The sequence below is a fragment of the Cygnus atratus genome, chromosome 17 (assembly GCF_013377495.2).
Source record: "Cygnus atratus isolate AKBS03 ecotype Queensland, Australia chromosome 17, CAtr_DNAZoo_HiC_assembly, whole genome shotgun sequence".
In the NCBI taxonomy this organism is placed as follows: domain Eukaryota; kingdom Metazoa; phylum Chordata; class Aves; order Anseriformes; family Anatidae; genus Cygnus; species Cygnus atratus.
Window position 1 is genome coordinate 3,115,959 of NC_066378.1, and position 20,688 is coordinate 3,136,646.

The following is a 20,688-nucleotide window of genomic DNA, read 5'->3' on the forward strand; positions in this document are numbered from 1 at the left end:
AGCAAAGTGCCCGAGCCCAGTCCCGGGGGTGCTTGCCGAGTCAAAAAAAAAAAAAAACCAACTTTTTTCCAATTATTTATTTTGGGGGGGGCACCGCTGAGCGGCGGCGGGAGGGCACGAGGGGTGCGGACACGTTCCCTTCAACCCCCCCCCCGCCAAAATCCTCTCTCCACGGGTGCTGGCAGAGCTGCGGTGGGGGGCACCCGGGGCCGGACCCCCCCCCCCGCTCTTCCCCAGTGTGCCCCCCACCCCTCCTCTCCCTTTTCCTCCCGCTCGCCGCAGCGGTGGAAGCTCCTACCGGGGGGGGCCGCCGAGCGGCGGTGCCCAGCTCGCCGGGGCCGGCCGGGGCGGGGGGGGGGGGCGAGGCGGCCCCGAGCACCCCCCCTAGAGGCGGCTCCCGGCTCGCCTGCTCCCCTCCCCTCCGTGCTCATGTTGACATATTCACACGGCACGGAGTACTAGTGATGCTTTGCTGCAGCGTTACAGTTTCCGACACCTTCTTTTTATAACTCGGCTCTGTCCCCCTTCCACTCGACCTGTCAAAACCACGCCTATGGAGCCACACAATTGGTCCGAAAGCGTCAAAGAGCCAATCAAGGAGGCTCCAGCTCCCTTGTAACCCACAACACATCCATACAATCTGGTGCACGCAGAGCACAGACTCACAGGGAATTCTCAGAGCTGAGAGGCTCCTTCTCTCTCCCTCTCTCTCTCTCTCTCTCCCCCCCCTTTCTCTTTCTCTCTTTCTCCCCCCCCCCCCTTTCTCCTTCTTTCTCTCTCTTTCCCTCTCTCTTTCTCCCTCTCTCCTTTGCTGGAGCGGAGACAAGAGTATAATTCTTCCCGATTTTTTTTTTTTTTTTTTAAAGAGAAAGGGAAAAAAAAAAGGAGGAGGAGGGTGAAAGAAAGAAGAGATCCTGATGGAAATCAGGGCACTCTGACCAGCTCCTGCTCGGAGAGGGGGGAAGGCGAGGCGGAAACGAGATTTTCCTCCAAGTTTTTGCTGCTGCCGCTGCCTGAAGGTTGCCGAGGAGCCGTCCTCGGTCGCCGAGGGGGGGTGGGTTTGTTTGCTTCTTTCTGCTCTCCCTCCCTTGCCAGCCTCTGCTCTGCAGCCTGACCGTACGGAGGAAAGGTGGAGGGGTGGGGGGGAGGGGGGGGGCAAAGCCAGCCACCCAAAAAGAAAAGCCAGCTTGGAGCCGTCACCCTCCGCAACGAAAGAAGAGAGGGGGGACTGAGAGCACGAGAAAAAAGAAGAAGAAGAAGAAAAAGGATCTCGGCTTGTCCAGCCCTTCTGCGGCAACAGGAGCAGCCTGCGAGCCCGGTGGATTTTTTTTTTCCCCTTCTTCGGCGTTTCTTTTCGAGCGCAAGGACTTCCACTCAGGAAAAAAACAAAACAAAAAACAAAACAAAACAAAACAAAAAAACTCGCAGAGACAGAACAAAAAAAGAGCACGACTAATAATGAACAATCCTGTTAATCCGCTGTCCCGAGGGCTGGGGATGTGCCCCGGCTCGGGAAGTTGTAGGCTGTAGAAGTTCTGCCTCTCCCCCATGTACTGTGCTGTCTAGAGCTTGTTTCCCCCACCCTATTTTTTTATTTTTATTTTTTTGGTGCTTTATCGCTGTTATTGTTATTATCTTAATTTTTCTTCTTCATGATGTGCTGTTAGAACCCACTCCAGGACTACTCCAGCAGTAGGAAGACCGAGGAGTGGAGTGGATGAATATACCGATGAGAGATCCAGTAATCCCTGGGACAAGCATGGCTTATCATCCTTTTTTACCTCACCGGGCACCGGACTTTGCCATGAGCGCTGTGCTGGGACATCAGCCTCCCTTCTTCCCGGCTCTGGCTTTGCCTCCCAACGGGGCGGCCGCCCTCTCCCTGCCGGGGGCTCTGGCTAAACCCATCATGGATCAGTTAGTGGGGGCCGCAGAGACTGGGATCCCCTTTTCTTCCCTGGGCCACCAGGCAGCAGCCCATCTGAGGCCTTTAAAAACTCTGGAGCCAGAAGAAGAGGTGGAAGATGACCCCAAAGTGCATCTGGAGGCCAAAGAGCTTTGGGAACAATTCCATAAAAGAGGCACGGAGATGGTGATCACCAAATCGGGAAGGTAGGTCCGAGTCGGGGGGTTCGTGCTGTGTTTTTTCTCTCTCCCCCACCCCTCGGTCTCTGCACCCCAGCAGCCTGCTCCAGAGCAAGGCTCTTTCTCCAGCGCTGCCTCCGTGGAGCTCGGTTCCTCTGAAATTAGGAAAAGTTGCAGGCAGCTGAGGTGCTCAGCCTGTCTCTGGGCACCACGCTGCAGGGAAAGGCTGAACTGCTGAACCACACGACCCGGCCCCCGGTCAGTGGGTGCGTGTGCAGGGGGCGAGGGGGGCTCTTCATGGTTCAGCAGCTTAATACTTTCTGGTAGCAGAAGGAAAATAATTTGGGGCTGGAAAAGGCGCCGGCCTGATCACAGCCTAACTGCTTGGAGTTTTTCTTCCTGAAGACAGAGAGAGGGGGAATATAGCAAAAATTATATATATATTTGCAGTGGCATATCTCTGCGGGTGAGGTGGTAGCTGCAGGAGGGCTGAGATATTCAGTTTATCAGTTGCTTCGCTTGTGCTTCTGTCTCTGCGGCGATACAGACATGCATTTGTGCTGACTAATTACATGTGGAAATGCACAAAAAGCTGACAAAAACAGCCGGCGCTCCCACACGGGCTGCAGAGGGGCTGCTTGAGCTGCAGGGAAAGGTTTTGCAGCTCCTGCAGGAGCGTGCTGTGTGTCTCTGTATTTATATAACCTTCACGTCTCAATGAATGAACATACACGGTGCGTACACGCTCTGCATTTCTGCATTTTATAGGTTTACACGTCTGAAACCCCTCTCTATATTCACTACTAATTGACATCTGTGCTCTTTTACAACTCTACCTATTGATGTGATGACACGTAGTGAGAAAACCCTTCGCACTCGGCTGTTTTTCTAATGCGCAACCCCTAGAAAGGTAGCAAACAATTCACGTGTAATTTGCCAGAAGAATTACTCGAGGAAGCCACTCCTGAAAAGTCTTCCTAGGTCGCCCTTAGCAGCCCTGCAGGAGCTTCACCTCCTCGCAGTGCACCACTTGCAGGGTACAGGCTCAGGGAAAAAAAAATATACTAACATCAGCAGGGGGGAAAAAAATCTCCCGGCCCATTTTATTGCCTTTTCTAAGTTTTCTCTGTTAATTGTGGTCAAAAGTTTTGCGCGAAAAGCCTCGGCGAGTGCTAGGTGCTCTTACATGTTGCAAAGTCATGTGTTTCCTTTTAAGTTGCGATTGCTGAATGCCAACCACTCGATATAATAAACAGCAAATTTGTGGTATCCTGTTGCAGTTTCGAGCTGGACTTAGGAGCAGAGGGGAGCGTGCTTTGCAGAGAGCCCTCTGCACAAATATCAGGCTCTGGGACCTTGCAGCGTTGTGGGAGCCACGGCAGCTCCCTCACCGTGGGGTTTTCTCCTCCTTTGTTGATTAAAAAAAAAAAAATCCCCCCCTCCGCTCTTTATAGATGGAGCGGGTTATGGAAGCGAGGAGTATTTTTAATCGGAGAGTGTTATTTTCCTATTTCTTTGTTCAGCAGGCAAAATAATAAGAATAATAAGAGATCTGAGAGACCCAAATTAGGCTTTGCTGTTTAGGAATGGAAGAGGGTAGGTGCCTGCTGACTTCCAGGGAATACGCCCCGCTCCCCTCCGCCTCTTATCCGAGGGACGATTTTTTCCTGGAACTTTTAAAGCGTTTGAAAAATCTTTTCGCTGGGGGCGGGGGGAAAACCTTCATGTTGTGTGTATGGGGGGGGGGGGAGTTTTCTGCTTCTGAGTGAGCTCTTGGTAGATGTGCTACCAAGCTCCAGGAGCTTACTTAAACGCTGTAATTATTATTTTTTTTCTTTTTTCATCTTGTCTTTTCCTTATCTCCCCTCTCCCCTTCTCTGCCCGTAGGAGAATGTTTCCTCCATTTAAAGTGAGATGCACTGGACTGGATAAAAAGGCCAAGTACATTTTATTGATGGATATTGTGGCGGCTGATGATTGTAGGTACAAATTCCATAATTCCCGGTGGATGGTAGCCGGCAAAGCTGACCCTGAAATGCCAAAGAGAATGTACATCCACCCGGACAGCCCGGCCACCGGAGAACAATGGATGTCCAAAGTCGTCACCTTTCACAAGCTGAAGCTCACTAACAATATCTCTGACAAGCACGGATTTGTGAGTGCCTTTTCCCCCTTCTTTAGCCCCTCTTCCCTCCGCTGCCTGTGTCGCAGGGACTCCCCGGGCCCTGTCCCCAGCCCTGTCCCCGCAGCGCAGCCGCCCGGCCCGGAGCTTTCCCAGGCGTTTGAACTCGGGCGGAATAAATGGGTGGAAAATGAGGAATAAATAGCCCTCTCCACGCTCGCGGCTGACGTGCGTGTGTCCGGTTTCTAATATTCCTTGATTTTTTTTCCTCTTGCCGAGGTCAGGATTAAACAATCGAGTTTATTCTGTAACCTTTCCAAAGCCCAATCCGTGCCATTCAGTATTAATCTGAGAGGTATATTTCCAGCGTAGTGCAACTCGATATTTCTCGGAGCTGTGTTGACTTTATAAATATATATATATATATAATATTTTTTTAATAAAGACGGTCACACTTTTTAGGCATAGGAAAACGATATGCATGTGTGTAGAAAGGGCTTAAAGGCCCAAGTACGCAAACATTTAAATATATATTAATCTGGATAATGTAAAGCAAGCCGGAGTGAAAATAAACAGGAACCAAAATCAGAGGTCAAGTTGCCCATTCATGTCTATCCACTCCTTTACATTTACTGGGTGTGCAGAGATAAAACGCTGCCCCTAAGAGTGAAATCAAACAAACGTGCTGATAAGTGCTCTGGCGATCCTTGCCGTTTCTTTCTGTTCCTGGGAAAGCCTCTGTCTCGGAGCCGGGGGTGCTGGTGGTGGCCGCGGTCGGGGGATCTCTAATGTGCTGAAGATTGCATTTGCTGCCTGTGATTTGATTAGACGATACATTTTTGCCTCTCGCAGAAGGCCTTAAGTGGATTGGGGCGAGCAATTAGACCTAGCCAAGGCTCTCGTGTTGTTGTTGCTATTGTAGCTGCTGCTCCTTTTTTTTCCTTTTTTTTTTTTTTTTATTGCGATTATTTTATTTTATTTCATTTCACGTTGAAATCACAAGACATTTCGTCCGGAGCCCGGACGAGCTTCCCAACCCGCCCCCCCCCCCCTCCCCCGGCTCTCCGCTCGTAGGGAAATCACTGCAGGGCTTTCCCCAGTCCCCGTAGAGCCGCCGGGCGGCCGGTCTCCCCCCGCCGAGCTGGAGCTGTCAGTGCTTTTTGCTGGATGCTGGAGGCGGCTGCGTGGTGCCCGGAGAGATGCTCTCGGCGGGGAGGAGGCAGCGGAGGGGAGGCGAGCAGGGGGAGAGGAGCGGAGGCTGGAGGGGGGGGGGAGAAAATCGAGGCGGGGGTGCTGCCCGCTCTGACCGTGTCGTTCCCCCACCTCCTCGCCCTCTGCTGCCCCGCTCCAGACCATCCTAAACTCCATGCACAAGTACCAACCCCGGTTCCACATCGTCAGAGCAAACGATATCCTCAAGCTGCCCTACAGCACGTTCAGGACCTACGTTTTCCCGGAGACTGAATTCATCGCAGTGACCGCATACCAGAATGATAAGGTAAGGAGATTAAGAAAGGATTTGTTTTACGTGTTTTGGCTTTTAAGAGAGCTTTTACTCTGCAGTGTTCCCTTCAAAATCACGAAGCCCATCCTGCTCCTCTCCCCCCCTGCCCCGGTTCCCCCCCAAGCCCCTGGGTGGGGGGGCCGGGGGCTCTGCTAACGCCGTGCTCCAGCCGCCCCCGGGCAGGGCATGGAGCTGGGGGGGTCGAGGGTTGGGGGGGACCGGGGGGCTTCTTTCGGGAAGAAAGGATGGGGTGGGGATCGCTGCTTTCAGTGTGGATTTAATCTAAGACGCATCAGAAAAAGAATCGGATCCGTGTGTCGAAAGACAGAGGGGGGAGAGCAGCGTGGCTGGAGATTTTGTAATTCTTCCTGGCCTTTGTGCTGTTTTAGCTCCTTTAACAGCAATTGGCAATAAGGCTGGAGCGCACGTCTGGTTCCTATTATTATTATATTATGATTTTTTTTCGTATCCTGCAGTGTTTTATTATTTTTTGTGGTGCAGAAATATGCTCTGATCAGAGAGGGGTATCTCGCTTGAATTTAGCTGCAAGGTCTAAAAGAGCCAGTGTGAGAAAGTTTGCAGCGCTGCAGACGCTGCGTTCCCATTTCTGCGGGTTTATTGTCGCTCACAACGAAGGTGGTATATTTGGGAGACTAGCAAATGGCGAATTTACGATAATTAAGTCAAGTGGAAGGAAGCGAAAGAGCCAAGAAGGGCCTTTTATTTTTCTGCCTATAAATTTGAACTTTGCGTGCGTGTGCGCCAAGGGCAGGGGCTCTGGATGCGCAGCGCCCGGCCGCGGCAGCCTCCTCCGCGGCTCAAAATCAGGGGGCGAGAGGAGGGGCCGAGCCCTGGGCTCCCGAAATCTTGGGACTACAGGGCTCGGGCTGCTTTGCCCCGTGGCCGCGGCCGGCCGTTGGCGAGGAAACGGAAAGCAAAAAGCGCGCCCAGGGAGTTAGACTTTGCTTTGGGATTACCGGCGGGGCTGCGCGCCCCGCTCTGGCCCCGCGGCCGGCCAGAAGGCAACGTGTTTGTCCCATTGCCATGAAATCGGGCCGAAAGCCGGGACCGCCCTGCCGCTTTCCAGCCGTGCTTTCTCCCCGCTGCCTCCTGCCCCCGCCGAGGGGGGGGGCTTGGGGAGGTCCCGGGGGAGCTGCGCCGCCCGGGGACCCAGTGCAGGGCTCAGCCCTCCCGCGGGGGTCCCGCTGCCCCTCTCCGGCCGGGGGTCGCGGTGCTGCGGGCATCCCCGGCCCCACCGCATCCTTTCCGTGGGGACAACCCCTCCCCCCTCCGCCCCCCTGTGACTCCCCCTTCCCTTCGCCGGCCGCGGGGGCAGGGAGAAGCGGCCGTTCTCAGCCCCAGCCCGAATCCCGAGGAAAGCCCCGAGCCCACTCCAAAAAACGCAGCCACCTTCCCCTGCCTCCCACCCTCCAAATCAAGTCGCTCCTGGCACCCCCAGCGCCCCAACACACACGCACACGCGGGGCATAATGCGATTATATAAAGTATTTTATTATAGCAAGGGGGGGGGGCATGATTCCTTTGCGGTTTAATTATGGCATTTAAAGAGTTTAAGCGCGGGCATAACTCGCATGGATCGCATTGCACGGCTAAATTCATTCCGATGCGGTGGCAGCAACACGGGGCTCTTTCATTGCCACCACCGCCGGGGTCACCGGCCAGCCCCCGAGCCGGCTGGGGAAAACGCCGGAATCCACCCCAAAACCAGCCCCCGTTGCCCCCTGCCCCATGCCCGGGGGTGCTGCTTCTGCCTGCGCTGCGGGATCCGGGGAGAAGGGGTTGGGTCGCTCGTTGTTTTACGAAATCTCCTTATTTCTGTCCCAACAACCCTCCGCTTTTTTTTTGCTTTTTTTTTTTTCTCCCTCCCTGTAGATCACTCAATTAAAAATTGACAACAACCCCTTTGCCAAAGGTTTTCGGGACACCGGGAATGGAAGGAGGGAAAAAAGGTGAGTCTGAAGAGATTATATATGGGCACCTCACTTGCTTTTCGTGTGCAAAGCTCCGAACATGAGCAGAGGTCAAAATCACCTCGCGTTTCCTCCAAACCACACTTCCCCCCGCCAAAATTAATAAGGATCTCGTCGTTAATAACACAAAACTGATTGCATGTGAATTCTTGCGTGCTTCCCACGTTTACTTTTTACATCGCACGGGATGGCTGGCGAAAGCCGCCTCGGCAGATTAAGGGAAAGACGGTGAATATCCCCCCAAAAGAAGTTCCCCTTAACATTTAGGCAGCAATTTTACACCACCACCATTTCTATCTGGGACAGGGAAACGGGGCGAAGTGAGGGCAGAGCTGATCGCTGCTTGAGTCTCCCCATGCATTTTCGCGGGCACTGCTGAAAAGTGTGGAGGAGAAGCACATAAATAAACTGTTTTGACAGGGGTGTCCCGCGAATATGGAAGTAATTAATGATAGAGAATTCTTTATTTTTCAAAAAGCCGCGGGACAGTTTCTTTCCAGGTAGACAGATGGACAGCACTAGTTTTAATGCGGCTCGAGAATTTTAATTTTCTTAATATTGGCTAAAATAGAGAAAGGGATTTTTTCTTTTCTTTGATGGGGACTAAGTCTTCGTTTTGTTTAGTTAGAGGAGACACGATATTTTAGCCAATTGCACTTGGTTTTAGATAATGAATAAATGGGTCAGTTCCTTTTTATTTATTTATTTTTTTGAAAGAGGAAAAAAAAGGGGAAATGTGATGTAAAACAAGAGGCCTTTCTCTGTGCCCAGGACTGAACCCAGCACACACGCACACACACACACACATGCCAGCTCCTCTTGTCCGTCAGCGTGAAAATAAAGCCAAGGCTGGAGCCACAGGACGGAAACGATTTCTAATTTCTCTCTAAATATAAATAGATTTTACTCCGGGTTAATTGTTGGTGAAAAGATTACATAAAGTGCCTAACAAAATAACCGCTTCCTCGCCATCTTAGCGACCATTAGGACCGCTCGTAGCTCTGCAACATCCTCGCACTTAAAAGCTGATCCCCGGGGAACGGTGCCCTCACTCCCCCAGGCCCCCCCATCTCCCCCCTTTTTCTTGAACATCTGCCCTCGGCCCGGCCCGCTGCTAACAGCTCCCGGGCGGCCTCCTCCCGGAGGCACCGAGCCGGGCGCCGGCCTCCGCGGTGGAGGCCCCCGGGGATGGTTTGGAGGCCCCCGGGGATGGATTGGAGGCGCCGGGAGGGGGGGGGGGGGGGGGGCGGCCGGGCGTAGCCCCCACCGCTCGCCCAGCGGCTCCGTGTGGCCGGCAGGAAGCAGCTGACCCTGCAGTCCATGCGGGTCTACGACGAGCGGCAGAAGAAGGAAAACGCCACCTCGGACGAGTCGTCCAACGAGCAGACGGCCTTCAAGTGCTTCGCGCAGTCCTCCTGCCCCGCCGTGCCCGCCGTCGGCACCTCCAGCCTCAAAGGTGAGAGCGGCCTCCGAGCGCAGCCAGCCTGCTGCCTGCCTGCCTGCCTCCTGGCCTCCCTGCCTCCTAGTCTCCCTGCTCGCTCCTGACCACTCGCAGGGCTCTCTTCTCCCACTCCTTTTTCTGTTCTCCCACTCTTTTCTCTCTTTTTCCCACTTCTTTCTCTCTTCTCCCACTCCCTTTTCTCTTTTCCCTCTCCTTTTTCTCTTCTCCCACTCCCTTCTCGCACTGCTTTCTCTCTTCTCCCACTCCTCTCTCTCTTCTCCCACTCCTTTCTCTCTTCTCCCACTCCTTTTTCTCTTCTCCCACTCCCTTCTCTCTTCTCCCACTCCTCTCTCTCTTCTCTCCCTTCTCAATCTGGTTTTTTTCCTTCTCTTTCCCTCCTCCCCTCTTTCCTTTTCTCCCCTCGCACCTCCTTTCCTTCCCTCTCTCTATCCCCCTCTCTCCCCGTCCCCCCCCTGCCCCTTCCCTCTCCCCCCGGCCCCTCTCCTCCTCTCGTCCTCCCCCTCCGCGGCTCAGAAAGGAGCCAGCTCCGAGTCAAGGGAGCAAAGACAGACCACGGGGCAAAAGTTCAGAACTGGAGTCACTCCATTAATATTCCTCTCCGATTCTGTTATTAGAGGAAGGATCTTTCCCCTGGATACGGTCCCGAACTTTGTTATAGAAAAGTCCCCCCTCGCTTTCTCTCCGTGCGGGGTTGGAAGCTGTCTGCAGCTCTTTCACATGTATTAATCCATCCAGGGGCAGGGGGGGGGGGGGAGCGCAGAGGGAGGAGGAAACAACCTCTTTTTGTTGTTGCTTTACTCGTTTGTTTAAAGTCCTGCCGAGCCGAGGGGAGGGGAGCTGGGAGGGGACCCGAAAAGCAAACCAGAGCTTCGCACCTGGGGCGCTGAAATTAGGAGATGAAGTGCAGAGGAATCCAGCGAAGCTGTGCACGCTTCGGGGAGGAGGAGGAGAAAGGGGGGGGGGGTCCACAGCGAGATGGAGGCCTGGGGGCGAGGGGGGGGATTTCAAACTTCGAAGCCCGTCGAAAGGGCTGAAAAGTCTGGAAAAGGGCACAAAATCCCAACGGCGCCCCAGCCTCCGGGGGGAGCGGAGCCGCTGGGGGGGCTCAGTTTTTGTGGCAGCCGCTTTGGTGCGCTGGGAAACCTCAGCTCGCCTGGACGGTGGGAACCGGGGAGGGGGCTGGTGGTTATTTACTAAAAATCATCTCTTTGGGGCTGAATTTCGGGACGGCCAGGAGGTGTCTGTGCCCCTCTCTCCCGGCCCCGGGGCTGGGGGGGCAGGTTAGGGACGCGCTGCTCCGGATCCCAGCCCCTTTGTGTTGCAGATCTGTGCCCCAGCGAGGGAGACAGCGATGCGGACAGCAAAGACGACCCCTTGCTGGAAGCGAGCGAGTCGGGCAAAATCAGCACGACCACGGCCCCCACCCCAGCGCCCGCCAGCTCCGCCGCGGCCGCGGGGGGAGAAGACCCCCGGGAGAAAGGGGGCAGCCCCCCCAAAAGCCACTTCTTCCCCAGCGACTCTGCAGCCAGCCGGAGCCGAGAGAGGACGGAGAAAGCCCCCCCTGACTCTCGCCACAGCCCGGCCACCATCTCGTCCAGCACCCGGGGGGGGCTGAGCGGCGAGGAGCTGAAAAGCCCCCTTCGGGACGGCCCTAAAGGAGACGAGCCCCGGCTGCTGGGCAAAGAGCCCTTCGCCCCCCTGACGGTGCAAACCGACAACACGGCTCACCTGAGCCAGGGACATTTGCAAAACCTCGGCTTCCCCCCCGGCCTGGCCGGCCAGCAGTTCTTCAACCCGCTGGGCAACGGGCACCCGCTGCTGCTGCACCCGGGGCAGTTCGCCATGGGGGGGGCTTTCTCCGGCATGGCCGCGGGCATGGGCCCCCTGCTCGCCACCGTCTCGGGGGCTTCTGCTGGCGTTTCGGGGCTGGATAACACAGTGATGGCCACGGCGGCAGCTCAAGGACTTTCGGGAGCATCCGCTCTGCCCTTCCACCTGCAGCAGCACGTCCTGGCCTCGCAGGTACGCCCCGACGGGGCTGCTCCTGAGCGGGGTGTAAAGAGGAGCTGGGCTTTTTTAGGAGGGGGGAGGGTTTGGGAAAGTTTTGTGGTGTGTATGGGGGGGTTGGCTCAGGTCCCTGGGTCACCCCCGTCGGGTCTTGGTGGCTTCCCCGGGGCAGTCCCGGTGCGGAGCGGAGCCGTCGGGGGGGCATGGGGGGAGGATGCCCGGCCCCGGGGCTGCCCTGTGGGGCTGGGGGGGGGGACAGGGGAGAGCAGAGGGGACAGGGGGGAGCAGCTTAGCCTGGGGGGCAGCCGGTGTCAGCACTCACACCCTTCGTGTGTGTGTGTTCAAGGTGGGGGGGCGCACGCTGCTAACACTTTTCTCCCCTCTCACTTTTCTCCTCTCTCTTCCCCTTCCTCCCCCCCCCCCCCCCCTCCTCCCCCCGCAGGGCCTGGCCATGTCTCCCTTCGGCAGCCTCTTCCCCTACCCCTACACCTACATGGCCGCGGCTGCGGCAGCCTCCAGCGCAGCCTCCAGCTCGGTGCACCGGCACCCCTTCCTCAACGCCGTGCGGCCCCGGCTGCGCTACAGCCCCTACCCGCTGCCTGTGCCCCTGCCCGACGGCAGCAGCCTCCTCACCACCGCCCTGCCCGGCCTCGCCTCCGCCTCCGGGGAGGCCAAAGCGGCCGGGCTGGCCTCCAGCCCCGGCGCCGGGCCTCTGGACTCCGCCTCGGACCTCACCAGCCGCTCGTCCACCCTCTCGTCCGGCTCCGTCTCCCTCTCCCCCAAGCTGGGGGCCGACAAGGAGGCTGCCACCAGCGAACTGCAAAACATCCAACGCCTGGTCAGCGGCCTCGACCCCAAGCAGGACAGATCCCGCAGCGGCTCCCCGTAGCCGCCAGCTCATTTCAAATCACTCTCGCAGTGCACTTTGTTCGACAGAAACCACAGCCTCCGTCCCGCGATTTTTTTTTACCCCCCCCCCTTTTTTTTAATTATTATTATTATTTTTTTTAATATAAAATCCCCCGGCGTTGTGTGCGCGTTTATCGGCAAAAAAAAGGTATCGGGGGGGCGAGGTGGGAGGGCTGGGATGAGGCAGCGCTGGGCTGGAGGCTGCCAGCATCGAGGCTGGCCGGGCCAGGTCTCCGGCGAGGCTGAGGGGGGGGGGGCCTCCCGCCAGCCTTTTCTTCACTGTGTAAAAAAAGAAACAAACAAACACAAAAAAAACAACACCAACACCTAAAAACGAAATAAATAAATAAAAAAATCACCAAACAAACTTATGAATAAAAATTAAATAAGAGAAGTGATTTTTTTTTTTTTCCGAAAAAAAAAACTGTGTAAGTAACTCGCATATCGGTTCTTCAACAGTTGTTTCCTGGACGGGTTGTGAACGATAACCCTCTTAGTCTATATTAAGGGAAGCTGTGTGTTTAAAATATTATTGTGATGTCTGAGAGCCAGTTGGTGGCTTTTTTTGCATGTTCCATAGTAGTCTGCTTTTCGGGGGGGTTATTTTTTTATTTCGGTGGGGTTTTGTTGTTTATTTCTAATGCTCGTTTCAAATCCCAGGGAAAAAGAAATAATAATAATAAAAACAAAAATAAGACCCTCTTCCCTCTACCTTAAACATCCTCCCTGTAGCAACAACAATAAGAAGTGTAGTTGGAAAGAAAAAAAAAAGTGAATTTATTTTATCTAAAAACCTCTGTAGCTTGACTGTAGGTTTATCACAGCTTTCCCTCTTTAATTGTATATGCAATAACAAGGTTTAAACATACTGAGAAGAAGAAAAAAGCGGACACTATTATTAAAACAAAGTATTTATGTAATTATTTGATAACTCTTGTAAATACGTGGAATATGAATACTCGAAATTAAACTTTAATTTATTGACATTGTACATATCTCTGTAAATACGACTGCAGCTGTCTTTTTTTTCTTCTGTTTTTATTTGTAGTCGTTTTCATTTCAAGTTCGTAATTCCTTTAAGCATCTACCCCGACCCACACAGAACAACCCAGAAGAGAAATGCCTCCATTCTAAGTGCTCACTTTTTAAACTGGAGCTCCCCACAGAAAACCTGACCTCGTCCTTTTCTAAAGGAGCCGATTGCAAACGGCGAAGAAGAAACAAAACAAAAATGATCAAAGACCTTGAAAAAAAATAATTAAAAGAAAATGAAAACCCAACGTGCCACGGTAGCTTTTAATCCTCGATTTCTTCAGTGTTAAAAGTGCTACTTTCCGTTTAAAATTTCAACCACAAAAAAAAAAAAAAGTTCTATACGTTAATACATGACAACAGGCTTCTCCAGTAGCTTGAGAGAAAAAGATGAAGATTCTAGGATTTTTCTTTACTTTGTATTATTTTTTCCCATTTCCTTGGTGTCCCAAAAAAAGAAAAAAAAAGAAAAAAAAAGGAAAAAAAAAGGAAAAAAAAAAGAAAGAAAATAGTACCACGATGGAGTTTTACTACTGTGCTTATTGTTGTCTTTGTTTGAGTGAGTGCATATTTTCTTGGCTTGAAAGTCAGGTGCTCAGAGCTGATTCAAAGGAAAAAAAAATGAAGGTATATTTTGTGTTATATAAATGTTGAGAAGGTTTTTTTTTTTTTTCCTGTATTTTTTTCCCCCCTTTTAAAAGTCACTGAAGTTTCAATAAATTTTTATTGAAATGTCTTGGGCGTACTGTGAAATGCCTTCACCCCAACCTTCCTGAAAGTGCCTGCGAGACCGGGGGGGGCCGCCAGGTCCGTCTCCCCCCGCCTGCCTGGCTCCTCCACCCCATCCCCTCCCCAATATTCAGCTTTTTTCTCGGGGAAGGAGCTGGTAGGAACCAGTCGGCTCGGGCTCGGGTGCTTTGGGTTGCGGCTGGGAAGTGCAGGTTTTAAGCAAGCTGTTTAATGCACCTTTTGCGTCTTTCTCCCTCTCTCTTTTCAAGCAGATCCAGAGGCTCCTAAGTCACCTCTTTTAATGGAACGATATTAAGTGGCATTTGAAAAGTTAATGAGAATGGCTCAGCTATGCTTTTATCTGTCATAAATTAATAAAGCAAAAGTGAAGAATCGGAGAATAGATCGGTTAAAATTTAATGCGCAGCCCTCCTCAAAAGTTTCCAGGTAGAGTGCTCGAGAGGTGATGATGTTACTGGGCTCATCCCTCCCGTCCGGGCAGAGCACCTCTTCCCACTGACCCCATGAACACGCGTGGGGTTCCTTTCCACCCCTTCTTGCTCTTGGGCTGATGCTGGGTGGGAACGGAGCCGATCGCATCCTTTAACGGGACGTGGATATTCCTCCTGCTCGCAGACATCTTCCCCCCTTCAACAGCTAGCGGCCCATATATTGGAAAGCGATTCATCCTCCGCCAGTAATAAATATTATAAGGATGTGCTTCCAGCCCGTATCCTGTTTGATGCTCTGCCTGCCCCTCGGCCCGCGGCCTCCGGCTCCTGCGCCAGAGAGATAAAGGGGGCCGGTGGGTGAAAGTGCCAGCGGAGAGCTGCTTTCCCCTTTTTAGGGCATTACTTTCCCCTTTTTAGAGCAGCCCCCGCCGCTCCCGGCCGTGCCAGGGGGCTCCCGGCTGCGCCCCCCCGGCCGGCCTCCACTTTCCGGCCTCGCTCCTTTTCGGGGGGAAACTCCCGAAGGGGAGGACGTCGCCTTCCACCTCCACCGGGCTTGCTGCGAGAGGCTCCGAGGGGCTGCGACAACCTCGGGGGGGGGGGGGGGAGGGGTCCTGGGGGGGGACACCCGAGAGCTGCCCCCTGCCCGAGCCCCGGAGCCCCGCGGGGTTGGGCAGGGATTTTTTGGGGGATGCTGCCCGCGGCGGCCGGGCACCGCCTGCATCCCCGGAGTGACCCCCCCTGCACACCGACCCCTTTTTCCTGCTGGTTTCAGCGCCTTCACGGGTCGGGGGGGCCCTTCCCATTTCATCCCGGGGGGGTTGGGGGTATTTAAAAGCCGGGGCATGCAGCCCGCCAGGTCGCCGGGGGGCAAGGTTTGGGCTGAGCAGGATTTTATTCCCCACCTCTCCCGCCCGCCTCCCCCCCACCCCCGGATGGCTCAAGGTGAGGGCTGCTGGAAATGTCACGTTAAGCTGATGTTCCTCGGAGCGGGGGGGGGTGGTGTGTGTTTGTGGAGCCGGGGTGCTCCGTCGGGGCTGGCAAAAGCGAAGCAAAACAAAACAAACAAAAAAAAACAAACCCCAAAAATAAGAAAAAAAAAAAAAGAGCAGGCAGCGGCTGAGGGCTTGGGGCCGCATCCCCACGCAGCAGGAGCTCGTTTGCCACCCGGGAGGGTCGGAGGGGGGGGGAAGAGAGGCGCTGCCCCCCGTCGGGGCGGTGAAGCCACCCCACAGCCTCCCGGCTCAACTTTCTCCTCTCCGCCGAGCCCTGGCCTTGGAGCCGGCACAGGGGCACCTCTCGGTGCCATAGGGCCCCCCCCCAAACCCCAGGTCGGTGCCATTTATTTGGGGTCAGGAACCTCTAGGTGTTTTTTTTTTTTTTTTTTTTTGCTTTTTTTTTTTTTCTCCGCTCCCTTGGTGCTTGCCCCCCCAAAAATTCCTGCAAAGGGAGGGCGGTTAACGTGCTTGGGGGAGATTTTTCTATCAGGAGATGAAATTCACTGCGGATTCAGAGCCCCCCCTCCGGCCCAGGTATCAGGTAGCCGCTTTTGCAGGGCACGCTTGGTTTTTGGGTGCTGGGAGCTCAGCCTGCTGGATTTCCCCCCTCCCTTCCACGGGCCTAACACTGACCTCCCCCTCCCCATGCCCTAGCAAGAAATCCGTGTACCGCAGGTGTAACTCTGCCTTGCAAATGGCTTTATCTCCTGTGTATCTTATTTGTATATAGTAACGTTAATGAGTAACTCTTGTGGCGCTTGTGGATGGAGGTAAACAGCGAGCAATCTCTCTGGATTATCCTGTCTATTACTCACCTGGCGCCTGTCTTGATATCCTCAATGGTTTTATGGCTGATGCAGGCGACCCGGCGCTGGGGGGGGGGGGGCCGGGAGGCGGCGGGGGGGTCCGGCGGGGCGGCGGCGCCACCTCTCGGGCAGTGCGGGCAGAGCGGGGCAGCCCCCGGGGGGGGCACACGGCTTGGGATGTGGGGGGGGGGACACCCAGCGGGATGGGGGGGGCTCCGAGAGGGGGGAAAACGAGGGGGGGACACAGGTGCCCCCCCCCCATTCCCCAGGGAGGGCAGAGCTCGCTGCTGGCTTTCCTGGGAGCGGAGTTGGCTTCCACCCCGGGGTGTTTTGGCCGTCGGTGCAAAGTCTCTGGGAAAGCGGGGATGGGGCAGCGGGGGGGGGGAGGAGGGGGGCACAGGAGGGGCAGGGGATGGGGACACGACCCAAAGGGACCGGTGCTGCCCGGGGAGGGGCACAGGAGCCACCTCCACGGGGCCCGACGGAGCGGCCGCTCCGCCGCCGTCCTGCCTGGCCCAAGCTCCGCTATTAGTTAACTATTGATTGATTACAAGCGCAAATTTATTCCCCCCCCCCCCCCCCCCGGCCCTTCCCTCGCCTCCCGGCCGCGGTGCACGGCGCGCTCCGGCCCCCTCGCTCCTGCCCTCTGCAAACACCGGGAGGGAGGCAGGGAGGCGGGTTGTTGGTTTTGGCCTCGACAGCTTCCAGGAATATGAAATATTGAAGCCCTTCGGTCGATCCCCTGTACCCTGGCCGCCCTTTTTTTTTTTTTTTTTTTTTTTTTTTTGGCCTTTCATGTCCTGCCTGGGGGGGTCCCACGGCGGACGGTGCCCCCCCCCCCCTCGCCCCCCGCCGTCGTGCGGGCTCGGAGCACGCCAGGCCTCGCAGATCAAAGCGGCTCCTCCGTCCTCCGCACGAGGGGAAGAGAAAAAGGTTTTTTCCTTCTTTTCAACGATTGTTCGTAAAAAAAAGTCTTGGAAGCGGGGACCAGAACCCGCCTCCGCCCTCGCCCCGGGCTGCGGGGTTGCACCGGGAAGCGCATTTGGGAAGGCAGGGAGAGGGCTTGGGAGAAGGGAAGGAGGAAAAAAAATAAAAAAGAGGGGAAGAAAAAGGGGAAAAAAATAGAGTTGCTTAAAATAGAGCAGCCGTGTGTGTACGGAGCGCACCCGAGCCGGCGGGGAGGGGGGGCTGCGTGTCCCGGGTGGGAGCCCACCGACGGCCGCTCCGTGGGGTGCGGGGTGCGTGGGGCTGGGGGCGGGCAGGGCAGGGCAGGGCGACCCCCCCGGGGGTCCGCAGCTGGGTTTTTACTGCGGGGCTCGGCGTGGCCGTGGGAGAGGCTGCAAGAAGCGCTCAGCTCCGCTCCCGGGCGGCCCTGGCTGCCTAGGGACGGACGGACAGACGGACGGGTCGTTTGCTGTCCCGGGGAGGGGAAGATGCTCTTATGGGGCGATTGCTTATTGGGGCGCTGCTGGTTGACACCACGGACCGGGCACCCTGGGGGCACCGGGGGCACGACGGATCCGTGCTGCAGGCGCCGCGACGGCGGGGCTGGGGCGAACCGGAGCGGGGAAATCCGAATTTCCCTTCTCCGGCGTCTTGCCAGGAGCCCCCCCGAGCCCCCTTCCACCCCGCACACGGCAGCAGTCCCGCAGAGGGACATTCCAGCCCGTGGCGCTGGGGGCTGGCATCGCCTTATCTCCCTGACCCGCCGACCTCTCCCTGCAGCCAGACCCTTTTCCATCTCCCGAGCTTTTAAAGAGCGCCCCTTTACACCTGAAGCCTTTTGACTCCGAGCATAGAGAAAAGCCAACAGCTCGCAGGGAGGCAGCTCTGGAGGATGATGCATGCTTTGGGGGGTTTTGTTGTGTTTTTTTTTTTTTTCCTTCTTTTTTTTTTCCTTCTTTTTTTCTTTTCTTTTTTTTTTTTTTTTTCCAGCCCCAAACTTCCCACGTGCTTTCTCCCAAACCCCGCATTATTCGGGAACAATTAAGGCGTGTAAAAACACGGCGAGGCGAAGCCCTCAGCCTGAAGTGGCCGTTCAAGGCACTTTTGCAACTCGTGGCTCCAGCTCCTCGCCACGCCGCGGGGTCGGAGCGGGGCCCCCACGGCACCGCCGCTCCTCCTCGGCGAGCTCAGCCCGCAACTCGCCGGGCAGGCACCACCTTCGGCTTTTCCCATTCCTAGCACTTATTTTTCACGATTTGAGGATTTTGGAGAAAATGATCATTTTTTATTTTTCCGCTCTCGGCCGAAAAGGAGCTCGCCGCATCTATCCGGGGCCGTAATTCCTGCTGAAGCTCACGTTTTTCTCACTAGATTTAGCTTCCATCACTCCCCCAGATAAAGCTCTTTCCAGAGAAAGACCCTATTCAACACATTAAAAAAAAGTCAGCAACAAACAAATGATCGTGAGCGGGCTGGGCTGTGCCGAGCCTCGCCAGGCTCTAACGCAGCCGGGGAGTCCCCGACCCCAGGGGCACCCGGACCCCAACTCGGGGGCAGCCCCCCTCTTTTCTCCTTTCCGAAGTCCTTTCAAAACTTTATTTCTTTGCAAGCCGCCAAAGCACCGCTGGCAAATAAAGTAAAATAAAGTTATCGGTGAAATTAGCCCGAGAGAAAAATAATAAAAATAAAAATAAACAGTGGTGCCTTTTCCCCTCGACCTGCTCCATCCAGGGAAGCCCGGGGGGGGTCCCACCGCTTTGGCTTGAGGGGTCGGGGAAATTGCGGAGCCTTTCTTGGGGAAGAGGTGCAGGAGAAGGAAGGAGCTGGAAGCTTTTGTGCAAAACGTTGAGCCACGTTTCTGTTCGCTCCCGGGGAAGGGGCTCGGAGCGGCCCCGGCCCAGCAGCCCCTGCATCTCCCCCGCGGCTGCTCGCTCGCCCCCGGAGCTGCGGCATCGCCACCGCTTCTGGCCGGGGCTCGTTCCCTTCTGCCGCGCAGCGTCGCCTAGCCGCTCGGGCATTGCTTTCCGACGGGTTTCTTTAAAAAAAGATTATTTTTAAGTGCTCCCTTGTTGTCAGTTCAGGCCCTTTCCCGCGGATTTTGAAGGGCTTTTTTTTTTTTTGTTTTTCAAATTCGCCTGCTCTCCCGAGCCCTATTCTAGCCGGCTTCCATTTCTCCCAAGCTAAAAAACAAAGAGAAAGAGAGGGGGAAAAGAAAAAGAAAAAGAACAACAACAAGCAAACAAACAAGAACCCACCCCAAACCTTACATATAGATGTAAGGCAGGTCAGGAGGCTCCCCCGCTTCGCTTGCTGCAGCGGGTGGGGGCAGGGGCTACCCCTAGGAAAAGTGAAAAGCTTGTTTTAATGGGCGGTCATTGCTAAATCTCACCTTAGGGCCAAAACGACTCGCGACCCATTGCCCTCCTTACGATGTATTTATTTGTCTCAGTGGCACCAGCCGTCAGTCATTGGGGGTGGTGGCGGGGGGTTAACCCGAGAGCCGCACGACGGTGCTGGCGGTGGTCTTGTGGCTCTTTGGTTTGTTTTTAAATATGATTTCTCAACAGGAACCCAGCCAGAGACGAAGCAATGACCTGTCCCGGAGGGGATCCCGGGTGAAACACGGGGGGACACGCGTGGGAGCGCAGCGAGAGACGAGGATCCCCCCCCCCCAAAAAAAAAAACGCGGCGGTGTTTTTTTTTTTTTTTTTTTTTTTTTTTTTTTTTTTTTTTTTTTTTTGAGAAAATGGGCTTTGCTTTGCACCCCGAAGGGTTTGCTCCGGGAAAAAGCTGCGTCTCGGGCCAGTAGACACTTCGTTGAGTGAACCTGGTGATTTTTGCCTTTTTTTTCAAGCAATTACGAAGGGAAAAAAAATAAATATAAAGAAACACAACTGCAGGAGCAGGACCGCCGTGAGCAGAACGAGCTGCCCCGGAGCGGAGCATGGAGGGGACCGGCCGGAGGTACCCGGACAGCCCCCCGGGGGCGTTTGTGTGCTGCCCCCAGCCCGGGGCACAGCGCCGGAGCGGCTCCGTGGCTTTGTGTGACTTGATTTAGCTGTAGCTCTCCCTGGACGGAAGGCGTCCATAAAGCGCTGTCTGGATTTCAAACATTTCCGCAGTTCGAATACATATCCACGCGTGTATATAAAGATTTTGGGAAGAGATGGGGCTGTGCAAGCCTTTATTTCACTTTGATGGAGACGTGCACGCTACGAGACATCGGCCACAGCGTGTCCCGGCCCCGGCAGCCCGCACACGAGCCCTGCCGGCGCCAGCTTCCCCGGAGGCTGCTGCGCACCCCGGCTCGGTCCCTCCCGGCCGAGCACGGCCGTGCCCCCAGCCCGGTGGTGGTGGTGGTGGTGGGGGGCTCAATCCGCCGGGTTCAGCATCCCTGCCTCGCTCAGAGTCGCGTTATCGCATGTCCCGGGGGAATTCATCCCCGCCGGCCACTTGCGAGCATCAGCTCGCCGAGCAGCCCCGGGCTCCCCCTCCGTGGCGCCCACCCCTGACCCCCCCCACCCCGGCTCTGTAGGGCCGGGACCCCCCCCCCCCCGTGGGGAGCGGGGACCCCTGGGACATCCCCCCGGCTACCCGCAGCCCTCTCACAGCCCGCTCTCTGGTTTCTTCCGTCTGCCAAATCTTTAAC

At 55.5% G+C, this 20,688-nt stretch overlaps 1 protein-coding gene across 2 annotated transcripts; it reads left to right on the forward strand.

Moving 5' to 3' along the window:
- Positions 1-649: 649 nt before the first annotated feature.
- Positions 650-13,846, forward strand: TBX3 (T-box transcription factor 3). Of its 2 annotated transcripts, XM_035556917.2 has the most exons (8): positions 659-1,054; positions 1,668-2,112; positions 3,973-4,240; positions 5,559-5,705; positions 7,605-7,681; positions 9,001-9,158; positions 10,489-11,186; positions 11,614-13,846. In XM_035556917.2, exons 2-8 carry the CDS (start codon positions 1,718-1,720, stop codon positions 12,058-12,060), a joined length of 2,190 nt encoding a protein of 729 aa, XP_035412810.1. In that variant the 5' UTR covers positions 659-1,054; positions 1,668-1,717; the 3' UTR covers positions 12,061-13,846. The 2 variants fall into 2 exon arrangements, with proteins under 2 accessions (XP_035412811.1, XP_035412810.1); XM_035556918.2 differs by having other exon boundaries at positions 650-2,112.
- Positions 13,847-20,688: the final 6,842 nt, after the last annotated feature.

Excerpts from the sequence above, each read along its gene's own strand:
- TBX3 (XM_035556918.2), top strand. The coding sequence starts at position 1,718 with ATGAATATACCGATGAGAGATCCAGTAATCCCTGGGACAAGCATGGCT. Across the intron at positions 4,241-5,558 it reads TCTCTGACAAGCACGGATTT|ACCATCCTAAACTCCATGCA; the intron begins GTGAGTGCCTTT and ends GCCCCGCTCCAG. Across the intron at positions 9,159-10,488 it reads CGGCACCTCCAGCCTCAAAG|ATCTGTGCCCCAGCGAGGGA; the intron begins GTGAGAGCGGCC and ends TTTGTGTTGCAG.